General features: G+C 34.4%; 1 protein-coding gene across 1 annotated transcript in view; it reads right to left on the reverse strand.

The window, feature by feature from the left end:
• Positions 1-7,509, reverse strand: part of LOC149084991 (uncharacterized) — a 55,650-nt gene extending 48,141 nt beyond the window's left edge. The window contains exon 1 of the mRNA XM_089232739.1: positions 6,545-7,509. Coding sequence (XP_089088865.1) covers positions 6,545-7,133 — 589 coding nt within the window. The 5' untranslated portion in view covers positions 7,134-7,509. The remainder of the gene's footprint in view (positions 1-6,544) is intronic.
• Positions 7,510-13,072: the final 5,563 nt, after the last annotated feature.

Consider the following 13,072-nt stretch of genomic DNA (forward strand, 5'->3'; position numbering starts at 1 on the left):
AAAAACTTTCATCTAATAATAATATGCCCGAGGAAATATCTATATTTCCACATCGTCGACCAAATTTCCACCACCACCATTCAACAACACTCCACTTTGTCCGGACAGCGAATCGTAACGTTCAATGCCACCAACTACTTACATACATACATACAGAGAGCGGCCAAAAAGAATCTGCGTCCGTCCGATTTGCGGCTGAAGACCTTCTTTTATGGCTACTTGGTAGTCACTCGGCGGTAACTCGCTCATCCACCCGCTCTTTTCTTTTTTAAAATAATAATAATAATAATAGAAGGCTGCTGCATTTTACTTGTCGAACATTTATGGGGGGTCTTACCCAAAGTACTGAACGAATTCTTTACCGGTAATTCAACTTTTATTATTATTCTTTTTGGTGACTGACCTTCAAATCACCACTAGTAGCCTCGACAAATAACTAAAGGGAGAAACGCATTGAGTTTAATGCTCTTATACTTGCTTATTTGCCACTAGTCTCGAAACTGTTCGAGCGTACTAATATGATAAAGCACCTTTTTCTTTGAAAATAAGATAGAAACTAGTATCCCAGAGGGAGAGTTCATTTCGATGTACTTCGCGTGCTTCAAGAAATAAAATGTGAATAAACTATTAATTTTTGTTTTATCTAACGCTTGGATCGTTTTTATAGGTGATTTTACCCTCCTTTTTCTTTTGTGTTATACTCATTTTTTTTCTTTTTTTTTTTACTGACCACTGACCAGTTAATGAAGGAATATATTTTTTGTCCGACAGGGACAGTACTGTATCTTTATTGACTAATCTTTGTTAATTGTATAAATAGATTTCAAAAAAATTCTGAAACATACTCGTAGTTTCACCTTCTGGTCCCGTATATATTTGAATATACATGGCAAATGCATGGTCAAAAAAACCAATTGTAATAATTTATTTTCTAAATTTTTTTTTTTGTTATTTTAGGAAATATATCTTTAAGTGTCATTTCAATGCAAAATGCGGCTTTTTAAGAGTACAATACTTTTTTTTAATCTAGAAAGATATGATTCCTTTTCTGTTTCATTTCTTGAGAGATGCTGAAATTTTCCGTGTTCAGAGATTCATGAAATTGCTTCAAATTGAGGGAATTAGAAATAAAATTTAAGGAGGTAACAACTATTCAACTTTGCTAAGCAAGATTTTATGTTTATAGATAACATTAAGATCAAAGCAAACTGTATATTTTACCCTTAATCAGCCATTTTGGCTAATTATAAAAAAATCCACTCAAATTAGTTAAATTGCTATGCTGATGTATTTTTTCAATCAAAAATAAGCTAACAACACCAATTTATATCCGAATTTTTAATTTTTTTTTCAATACGTTTCTATGGGAGTTAACCATAGAGGGGGTCGAAGTTTATAGAATATAATTTTCGTAAAAGTTTTGATTTATAGGTAGGGTAAGATTTCGGCACGAGAGAAGGAATTTGGCCTTGCCCATCAAGCTGCAAAATACGTATTAGCCCGTGATTACACTGTGAAAGTTTTATAAAAGTCCTTTTATAAAACATGAAAAATTCAACCAATAAGCTTATCGGTTGCATTCGCTTGAATGTAAGAATGTTTTATAAGAGGGATTTTATCAAACTTTTATAGTATAATACCGGCCTAAATCATCTTAAATTAGGTTTAAGGGGTCTTATACCCTTTTTAACATGGTGAAAAACTATGCTCTAGTAGAAATATCATTGAAAGTATTATTTAACTATTGACTTATTTCAATTTTTTTACACATATTTTTGATTGTATGTGATATCCTATGTCAGTTAAATTCTACATATCTCTTATACCTAATTTTTTGCAAATTGGGAAAGAAAAGCATTATAAACAGCTTGCGCACATGATAAAATAAATAGCATGACAGCAATGTATTTCATAGTTTCTCAAACTTTTTGTTTCATCACTTCCCCCCCCCCCCCCCAAATTTTTTTCTTCTTCTCATCGCCCCTCAACTCCAGCTAACTCATAGTAGTATTTTTTACACCCATAGCTTCCTCACACCCACATCCTCGGACCATTTCATCAAAGTGGGCGATATTGCCCACTTTGGGAAACACCGATGTAATCGAATAAAAAAAAAGACTAAATTTTAAATTCAAAAAGTTTAAATTTAAAATTTAATTTAAAATAAGATTGAGTCAATGAAATCTCAATCTTTTTCTTCATTTCATGAACTGAATAGTTTACTTTATCATATTGATGTTACGCTATTTTATCATGCGCGCAAGCTGTTTTTAATGCATTTTTTGAAACGCTGTAAAAATTACTAATTAGAGAAATGTAAAACTTTACACTCTGGCGCATATATAATCAAAAATACGTGTGAAAATTTGAAATAAATTAATGGTTAAACATAGTATTTTAATGATGTTTCTACTGGTGTATAGTGTCTCACCATGTTAAAAGGTAAGAGATCCCTTAATCATTTATCTACTGAAGCAATGTAGTACCAGGTCGAATAATTTGTTATGTACTAAGTAATTGTTAGGAAACAGTATTTTTTTTGCTCTAATTAGAACTAAAAAATGACCTATCAAATAATTTTCATTATAATTATTTATTATCATATTATATACTTCTATTTTTATTTACTATAAATTAGTTAAAAGTTGTATTTCAGTATAATTGTGTTGATTATGCTTTTCATAATGTTGTAGATGAAGGATTAAATAATATTGAACTGCTTCTTTTTTTCATTTTTGACTTCACCTGCATAAAAGTGATAGAATTTTAAGCTATGTGATTCCATAGTTTAAAATTCCATCACTTCATCACATGAAAAAAAAAATCTGTCTCACGCCTTATTAAAAAATACATAGGCGCCCTCCCCCGGCCAAGGTTCTGACAATGTTAGTGGGCCCAGTTGAAAAATATATATTATCTCCGAATCTCTCCCTCTGGGCCATAGTTTCCCAAAAAACTTTCTGATCCATCGCTTGCTTCTTCAGAAAATTTTCTCTCTCATGGTCCCCCAAGTCAAGCAAACCCATAAGATCCTATGTTATACCCATAGCTTCTATCGCCCCTTGGACTATTTCCATCGCCTCCAGGGGGCGGTATTGCCCACTTTGGGAAAAACTGCTCTAGGCCGTAGATCTGTGATCTTTTCTATCAGGGAAGGAGGATATGCTTGAAGATATTTTAAAGGGCCACTAAATTTTTTCACACCAAGTCGTAAAATGAAATCACAATACATTGACCTTGATTTTAAGTTGAATGATTAAAGAAACCTAGTTTAAAATTCCATAAATTCATAGATATGTCATCAAAAAAAAAACAAAAAAAAAAACGCTTTACTAAGGGACACATACAGACTCCTCCTAGGCCAAGGTTTTTGACGCGGCCCACAAGACTTGCAACGGCCCCTTTTAATCAATTTTTTAGGAAATTTATATATACTGATAAACTATTTATACTACAAAAATATATACATATGAAATACGAGGGTCTTTACTCTGGAAGCCTCTCTGGGAGGTGACGGGGCATACATACAGATATTGTAATGGGCCGCAGAAATGTTTTTCTTAATCGCAGAATTTTCTGATACCTCCCTTTTCAGTTCAGCTACTTTTCCATAGTCACAAGAAAGCTGCATATTTTATTCAGCCGCTTGATGACTTACCATTCAGCCATGTGTTTGAATGTATTTTACCCGGCATTATTTACATTATTAAAATTCCGAAACATTACCGTAACGTCCACAAGTGTTGATGAAAATATAAAAAAAATCCAATTTTCAAAAATTCGGTATAATTTTAGTGAGGATGGGTGAATGAGACAATTTCTATTCCTTCGTTAAAGTACAATAATGACCATAAGGAAAATAACCAAGCATTGTCTACTTACTTTTTGTAAAAAAATTAACCTTGAATTCAGAGAGACTGGAAATAATTTCTTACCTTTAGCTTGAAGTCATTTTATTGATTTTTTTTACTGATTTGAGACTCTTGTTCGTGGCCCCCAAATTCTGCAACAGGGCCTCAAGGCTGGGATCTTTGGCGGGGCCCCTTTATAGTGAATTTATAGTGTAAAAAAAGTGAGGATCATCTCGGATCCCCGGGCTGGAGCCCTTTCTGCCCCACCCTTGTGGGAGCCACGCTCTTGACGCTCTTGTCTGAAGTTTGTGTTATTTTGTATTTTTTTTCATTTGTTTGAGTAAAAACAGATATTCCTGTAATAAATAAGTCTTTTCGAAAGTTCTAAGCTGCTATTGTGTATTTTTATCACGTTAAAATAACCATTTTATAGCAACACGGGGCAAGTGAAAGTTTGAACTGGCATATCCAGCTTATATCGTAATCAGTGAATTTGAAGTACAGTACTTTATAGGGCTGATCAAAACTTGCATTTCGGCCTACTTGATGTTAATGCTTTTTTGATAAATGAAAGTATAAATATTCATTGAGTTTAGTTTATGGAAATGATGCTGGAAAATAAACTGGAATTAAATTTAAATATTTATTTTGAACTATTTTTAAATTTTAAATCGTAAATTAAAACCTTTAAATAATTGAATTTCAGTTTAGAAAATTGTAGTGGATGATTTTTGTAGCACATATAACGGTAGCATGATGATGTAAATCGAATAAAACCCGAAATTTGCTATTTGAAATTTAGTAGATATTTTAGACATTCCTTAAATTTATAAATATTTCATGAAAATAAACGGAGAAAAACTTCACGACCCACATCTGAAACAATGACCCATTTTAAAGCCTTTTCTTTGGTCACCTAAAACGAATTTCACGAGATAGACTGAGATATTTTATCACATACAGTGAAACTTCGATATAACGATATTCTACGTACAAACAAATATCATTGTAGAAGGGCTATTGTTATATCGAGAGGTAGCTTTATCATCAGTCGCGTCGCCAAATTTAAAATACACTGATGCAATTTTGAGTGATATGAAAAATATCGTTGTTTGCAGCAAGTTGCATCTCAAAAAATACCGTTATAGAGGGGTTTATCGTAGTAAAGGATATCGTTGTATCGAGTGAACTTTAACATCATACTATAGGAGATTCCAAACAAGATATGAAAAAGATATCGTTGTAGAGGGATCTATCGTTACATCGAGTATCGTTGTCGCGAGGTTTCACTGCATATCACATTGACCACGTATTACATCTTATCACATCTTACTTATTTCACACCATCAAAATATTTTACATGGAAAAAAACCAAAAAATCACTCCATAAAGTGATGATAACAAAATCCACAGCATGAGCTTTCGCCTAAGAACGAAACTAAATTCTATGGGCAAGAAATTTTGAATATTTTGCAGAGATATCTCAAAGTTATAATAAAAAATTGAGTCTCTTAAGTCAAGTTTAAGTGTAATCTTAGACTCCTATTCTTCACTGAAAAATTTACAAGAAGCCTGAGAACTTTCAGGACGATCTAATATATTCACTTCCGGAATATCATCACGAACATTCGAAAACTAAAAACTTACTTAACGAAATATTTTTTAGGCCATGATGATACATGATTATTAATTTGAAAAAAAAGACATTTTGTGCCAAATGACGTAAATATTTAATAATGTAATATGACAAGATTCAAAAAAAATTCAAGTGGTTTTTATAGGTCTTGGAAATGGAAACTTCAACAAAACGCACGATGTTCAGTGAAAACTGCTACAACGGTACTCAATACAATGATAAATCTATTTCTACAATGATATTTTTTCGATTCGCGTTTGGAATTTACAATAATTTAATGTTAAACTCCTTTCGATACAGCGATATTCTCTACAACGGTAAATCCTTCTATAACGATATTTTTTTAGATTTAGCAATTGCAATGATATTTTTTTACGTCGCTCAAAATTACCTTCAGTATATTTTAGTTAACTGTGATTTGCTGCAGTCCTTTATTCCGCACTCTTCAGTAATTTTAGCAGTAATCAAATTTTATGGCAGCACGACTAATGATAATGCTACCTCCGATATAACGATAACCCCCTCTACAACGATATTTTTTCGATTCTTGTTTGGAATTGCTAATAGTCTTATGTTAAACTCTTCTCGATACAACGATGTCCTCTACTACGATAAATCCCTCCATAACGATATTTTTTTGGATATTTCGAAAACAGCCACAACGATTTTTTTTTGTTTTGCTCAAAATTTCCTTTATTTTTAAATTCCTCACCCATGTTTGTTCTTTCGAGGGTAATTGATGGCATCGGTATTTTGGAATATCTACCCTACGAAAGAGTTGCCGTGAAGCTACTTTAAGTGTAGTACACAAAAGTGTTGTGCGGAAAATCAACTGATCATTGATAATTTTTTGCAGCGAACAAACACTTATAAATGCATTTTATGGTGACATTAACAACATCGTAAATTTGATGGCGTCTGATGATAATATGCCACCACCCGATACAACGATAACCCCACTAGAACGATATTTTTTCTTGGTCAGCAGAGTATTGTTATATCGAGGATTTCACTGCATAATAATCAATACTAGAATGTCGATAATGAGAAATCATACCTCTTTTGATAGAACAGAACAACTTCTGCTCGCTATTAGGTATTCCATATCCGTTTCCTGGAAGAGTAGCCAGTTTTCTTGCATCCGGGGCCGGACGCACAATCGCCATCGTGGGTGCGATAACGCCATTCTTCGGATGAGGAACGACATTGCCATTACTGCTTAGTTTCGGTTTCGGTAATAGGATCGGCCTCGCCGAATTATTTCTCACGTGGCTGTTGCTATCCGGGTGATTGGTCTTAAAACCTCTCGAACACGACGAGTTCCGTTTCTCCAATTTTTTTTTACGCTCTTGGTTTGAAGTTCCTGGACTATGGGATATTGCACGCTCCGAACGCCGGATGAAATTCGAAATTTTAGCCGTAAGTGAAGTCCTCGTGGAAGTGCTCCTGGAAATATGACCAGAAAATCGATCGGATTTCGTACTGGATCTCACATCACTATCTTTGAGCAGGGTTGTCGAACATCTAGCGTAGACGGGGTGCACGATATTTCCTTTCGGAGGGCTCGGAGCCCTATAACTTTTCACCCGAAGGCCTTTGTTTTGCTGGGTTGGGTACATATCACACAAATAAAATCCATAATTCATTTGTAATCGTTGTTTTTGTTAGCGATTTGTGATCGATGGTTCCTAAAAAAAAAAAAACTGTAGTAGAAGGTAGATGAGATTTATAAAATCAAAACCAGGAAATGACTCCGAGTTGCGTCTTTGCAGGATACGGACCTTACGGACTTACTCAAGACTGTTGTGTGGACGATTATGACATTCGCGTCTGCATCTCGTCGCAGTTAGAATCGAAGTGTAATAAAAGTAACGAACGAATATGATGAGATGATGATGAGAGGCGTTCCTTCTCCTTTTTCCTCACTGTCTCGTAAGACAACAACGTCTTCTTCTTATTTTCCGCGGGGACATTTTTCAGGTGTAAGTTGTGTCGTCGTCTGTATTCGGAATAATAATAACAACAACGAGAAGCAAAAAAGATGTATTCGCTCCAGTAAGTTGCACGCTGAAATGCCGAGCGGACCGCTTCATGTCAACAGAGCCCAAAGGTACTTTGCGTCCGTTCATCCAGAACGAAGGTGGAAGCAACTGAGGGCATTCCGTTCATTGTTGAAAAGCCATCCAATCATCGCTCTTAAACAATGCAAACGTATTCGTGAAGTTATCGGAGTCAAAACGGTGTAAGCAGCCGTATAGATGCATCATGCTAAATCGTAATCCGAGCCAGTTTTGAATGAGGAAATGATTGCTTTTTCGTTACCCATTCCCTAATGTTATTTCCTTCTGGAATAATAATAATAATAATAATAATAAAAGTGCTTCTATTTTTTTTTTTATTGCTCGCTGGGCGCACGGGCCAGTCAATCGAGATATAAACAAAAGAATTGAAGCACTAAACTTGGCCATTTGTATACCATACGAGGCAGTAATTTATTCACGCGTGTGGATGGATCCAGGGTGAAAGGAACTTTATTCGTGTTTTCTTTTTCCTTCTCCCGAAAAAATGGAGTGAAATAGAAATATTTCTCGATGCTGCGATTGTACAGTCAAACTTGGTTATATCGATATCTCGGCTATAACGTTAATAAAAAAACTTTTATTTTGTTCCTGGGTAGAAGTTGTTATTTCTGTGTTTGCTTAGCATGAATATAAAGGGTTTCAATGAATTCGTGAATAGTCTGAAAATTCATAAAAATTGAAAGAATTGGTATACAGTGAGACCTCGCTACAACAATTCTATACAACGATAAATAATTTTTTTTTCCAAACCTTGTTTGGAATCGCCTACAGAGTGATTCTGAATCCATGGGACGAACTTTAAGAGGTGATATAAGGCCGGAATTACACAATAAAAGTTTGGTAAAAGATCTTTTACAAAACTTGACCAATCGAGGGTGCATATGCACCTTCGAATTGGATTGAAGTTTGTTTCTTATTGGTGCAGGGGCCATCAACGTTATGCTGTGCCAAGTAATGATCAAGCGGTACATGACTTGTGGTAGTATTTGTGTCATACAGGTTGCACCATGAGAATGCCTACCACAATACAATACCTTGCACCCCTTGAATGGTTGATTGCACTCATTGCAGCAAATCCGTCAGAAAAATATCATACAGTATTTGCTTTTGGTGAAGTGCTGTTTGTGCACTCTCTAAAAACACCCTCTACTACCTTTGCTGTTGTGATTCAACCGCACATTCTCTGATCAAAAATGTTTGTTTAGGTGTGTCGATCACTCTTAGTGTTTGTCCCATAAATTTAAAATCACCCGGCATAATAATTATATTTATATTGATTCACGAAAGGAACAAATCCTATCGCTGTGCGGAAATCATTTTATTTTAAAAATTTGAAAGAAAAAACCATATACGACTAATATTGTCATATAAATTAATTAATCCTTAATAACGATAATTCAACGTTGTAAAAACTCTGTTGGATTTAGTATTCTCAAAGCAAAACGTATCCGTTTTATAGTGTAAAGTATTCGTCCTATAGCGGATGTGAACCAAACTAAATTTTAGTATACTGATTTGTTTCAAAAAATTGTAACGCCCCAGAAATTTACGAGCGCAGTTCATAAAATGTTCAAATTAGAAAGTCCAAATTTGCAGTATGGCTGAAATTTTCATTTCCATCTTCTAAGAGGTTCTTCTTGAACATATCGGTGGCAAAAAATTCACTTGTATTTGATTGTATAGTATGAGAAAACGCGTGCTAATATCGTATGGATAAATTGTACTGTGGCCATCTTTGATCTTGATATTATGGATTTTATACATAATGTAATAATCCGTTCTAAATCAGATGTTCGAATTTTTTGAAATAATTTTTTGAAACAAAGAGGAAAAATTAATTTGACATTTTAAGACTCATTCAGTCTATGCAATTTTTTTCTCATCGATATGCTCGAAAAAAACCTCTTAGAACAAGGGTGCTCAACCATTTGAGGAGTGCGAGCCACTTCATTGGTTTGAAAACGTGTCGCGGGGCCACATAAGTGATCTGTAAATGTGCCGCAGGTCACTCATGTGAACTGGAAATGTAATTCGGGCTACTTCAGTGATATAAGAATGTATCGCGTGCCACTTCAGTGATTTAGAACAGTGTCACGGGCGACGGGCCACTCAAACGAACTGGGACGCTGTTCTAGATCACTTAAGTGGTCTGTAAATGTGCCGCGGGTCACTTAAGTTGTCTGGGAATGTGCCGCCTGTTACTTAAGGGATTTAATTATGTTCTACTTATTTATACAAAATTAAATTTGATGTCGCGGGCCTCATTAGATGACTTCGAGGGCAGGTGTGTCTTAGAAGATGGAAATGCAAATTTCAACCCAGCTGCAAATTTGGGCTTTCTAACTTGAGCATTTTATGAACTGCGCTCGTAAATTTCTGGGACGTTCTGATGTATTGAAAAAAACTTGCAAGTGTTAGGAAATATCTAAGTATACTTTATGTTATCATACAACATCCTTTTTGGCTCATTTTAATGCGATTCAAACCGATCATTATTGTTGATGAAATACGAGGACGTCGTTGTTGAATTATATTGTAGATATACATTATATAGTGAAGAAGTAATAATGATAAAAGACTGTGTAACATCTGTTCTTAGTATTCATTCTGGAAGTTTCGTGTTCGGCCAACTTGGAATATGAATCATCTACTATATAAATGAATTAAGTAGTGCGTTTTGTTGTCTAGTCAGTAAACGTACGAGGTCAAAAAAGAAGAGTGATTGTTATCTCTGTCTTCTTTTAGTGACAATGAAAGAGACGTCGAGTCTTACACAACAATGTATGCCCCCCTCGTGCACTCAGTGACGATAACACAATAAGTAAAGTGAACTCTTAATCTTATGGATATCGGTCAAGTTCTTCAATCATCAGGAAGCTGAATGGTTCAGTTTCTAAACATTTGCGATCAAAAACATTCGCAAAAGGGTTATCGTTATTATAAAGACGATCAACAAACACAATAACGCGGACACCACAACAAAGGCGTTTCATACCCTTTTGGAATTTCAAAATATTCTTCAACTAATGAATATAAAAATGGCTACATTTTCATTCATTTTTGAATTATTTTGGGGGATAAGTGTCTAATATTGTACCCCATGGTCAGTGCCGGATTTTCCTATAGACTAGACAGGCTGCAGCCTATGGGCCTCGAGGTCTGAAGAGGGCCTCAAAAGTTTCAAACATTTCTGCAAACTCGAAATATTTGCTATGATAGTATGAGAACTTTGATATTTCCAAACGCTTACACGTTTGTTTCTAAAAAATTATAACGGCCCAGGAAATTACGAACGCAGTTCATAAAATGTTCAAGTTAGAAACCCAAATTCACATTTCTATCTTTTAAGAGGTTCTTCTTGAGTATATCGGTGGCACAAAATTTGCATAAAGTAGATCGAATGTGTCTTTATATACCAAATTAATTTTTCCTCTTTGTTTCAAAAAATTGTAACATCCCGAAATTTGTTTAAAAAAATTAGTACATCTGACTTATAGAACGGGTTATCATCACATTATGCATAAAATCCATGGTCAAGGTCAAAGATGGCCACAGTACAATTTATTCGTACGATATGTAGCATGCGTTTTCTCATACTATCCAAGCAATTTCGCATTTTCTATCCATAAAGCGGAGATTGAACTATCCCAGGTTTATACATAAATAACCTGGAAAGAAATACAGCGCTTATTCGATCAAGTTGACGCAAATTTGCATGGTGATATTCACGTAATAATGATAAGATCTTATAAAAATATTTTGAAACAACTTCCAGAATGTTGTAATTTTGTGAAACAAAGAGCAAAAAAGATATGCATTTGCATATCTTGGCTTTTTTTCATTATTAATGCATATAAAATGGAAGAATTTTCAGATTAAGTGCATATTTTTTTACGAAAAGTAAAAAAGTTTTACGAAAGCCCAATCACATTTTTACAGTTTTTCAAGCGAATATTAATATGTGCATAACATCGGTTTTTTCCCCACCGCACATTCGGTGCATTAAGCGCTGAAAATTCGGTATTTTAAGTAATAGTTTGATGAATGTGATGAGCTGTGTGAGGTATGGCAGATTCACTAAACTCTCAACTTTTTGCTACAATAGGCTGAAGCTCAAGGCTGGGTACTTTTTAAGGCTGGGTAATTTGTTTACCACGTGGTTTTTTTTTTTGCCAAATGTTAAATCTCGGGTGAAAAAACTTTCTTCGTTGAGACAAAGTGGCGTTTCATGTTCTGGTTAGGAGGAGGAGGCGAAAAATTTGCCACTTTTAGCCGCTATTTCTGTTTTGTTACTGGTGTTACTTCATTTTTCTTCAGAGCAAAGTTTTTTCTTATTTGTGAGGAGATACTGGCCAACTCAGGAGAGATTCCCGAATGAAAAAAGTGAAACTTATTGGCATGTGAGAAGTTTTTGTAAATGCATATGCATCAACAAAAAGGAAATATATCTTTTAAAAAAATTTACGATTTTTTTTGCATATTTTGAAATTTTTAGTGCATATCTGCATATTTTTAGAACATATTTCGCCACATTTATAGTTTGTATAATCCGGGCTCTATTCATAACAAATTTCGAATCTGAGACTAAAGTTTTTAAATTTCGAATTCTCGCGAATTGAAGGGATAATGTGAACATTAACGGGGTGAATTATGCTGTAGAATTCATGCGAAATCGGTGTTATTCTATAAATTCTATAACATTATCTGTGAAAAAACACATACCTGCACTCGTCTGTGTGTGTGTGAACACAAAATACCAATTATTTCCTGTTTTTTTTGGGCAATCCACAGCTTGAGAGTGAAATTTTAAATGGGTACTATGTATACGGGAACTAGATTAATTCGAAGTCCAAAATCACTGGAAAAAAGTTCGAATTATCCAATTAATCTCTCTTGGATCTGTAAAATGACTACAAATTGAAATTTATTCATCAATATTCACAGGGGACAATAACTACCAATTATTAAAATTTGATATCATCAGTTAAGAAACTATTTCCCAGAATTTAATAATTCATAATTATAACAATTGATATTAGCTGATACATTATTTTACTGTTCAGGAATCAGCATGACTGTGCTGAATTTCTCGACCATGCTCAAAGCCATATATTCCAATACAGTATTTTCCTATACTGACAATTTTCAAATTTGAAATAGCTCACTCCTATGATTCAAACGCTTTTGTTGGATCCATTCAGCGCGAATAGCTTTTTTACGAAATTAGATCATGGAGTTTTACCGGGTTCTGATCAAACAACGGCAATGTTTTTTTAAACTGAATTACAACAAATCCAACGCAAAAAGCAAATTAAATTCTGACGTACATTATAGCATGCAAAGGGTGCCGTTTTCAAAGGAATAAGTACTCATTTTTTAAATCAAGTCTATTATAAAATCTGGGTTTATCTCCAAGACCGGCTCCACATTTCTTTACACGCTGCTCAGCGGTCAGAATGTTGGCATGGCAGTTTGAATCGGAATCTAAGATCGAAAAAAAAACG

The sequence above is a fragment of the Pholcus phalangioides genome, unplaced genomic scaffold, assembly GCF_987345545.1.
Source record: "Pholcus phalangioides strain wild (caught in Gottingen) unplaced genomic scaffold, Ppha-v1.0 ptg000007l_1, whole genome shotgun sequence".
Classification (NCBI taxonomy): Eukaryota; Metazoa; Arthropoda; class Arachnida; order Araneae; family Pholcidae; genus Pholcus; species Pholcus phalangioides.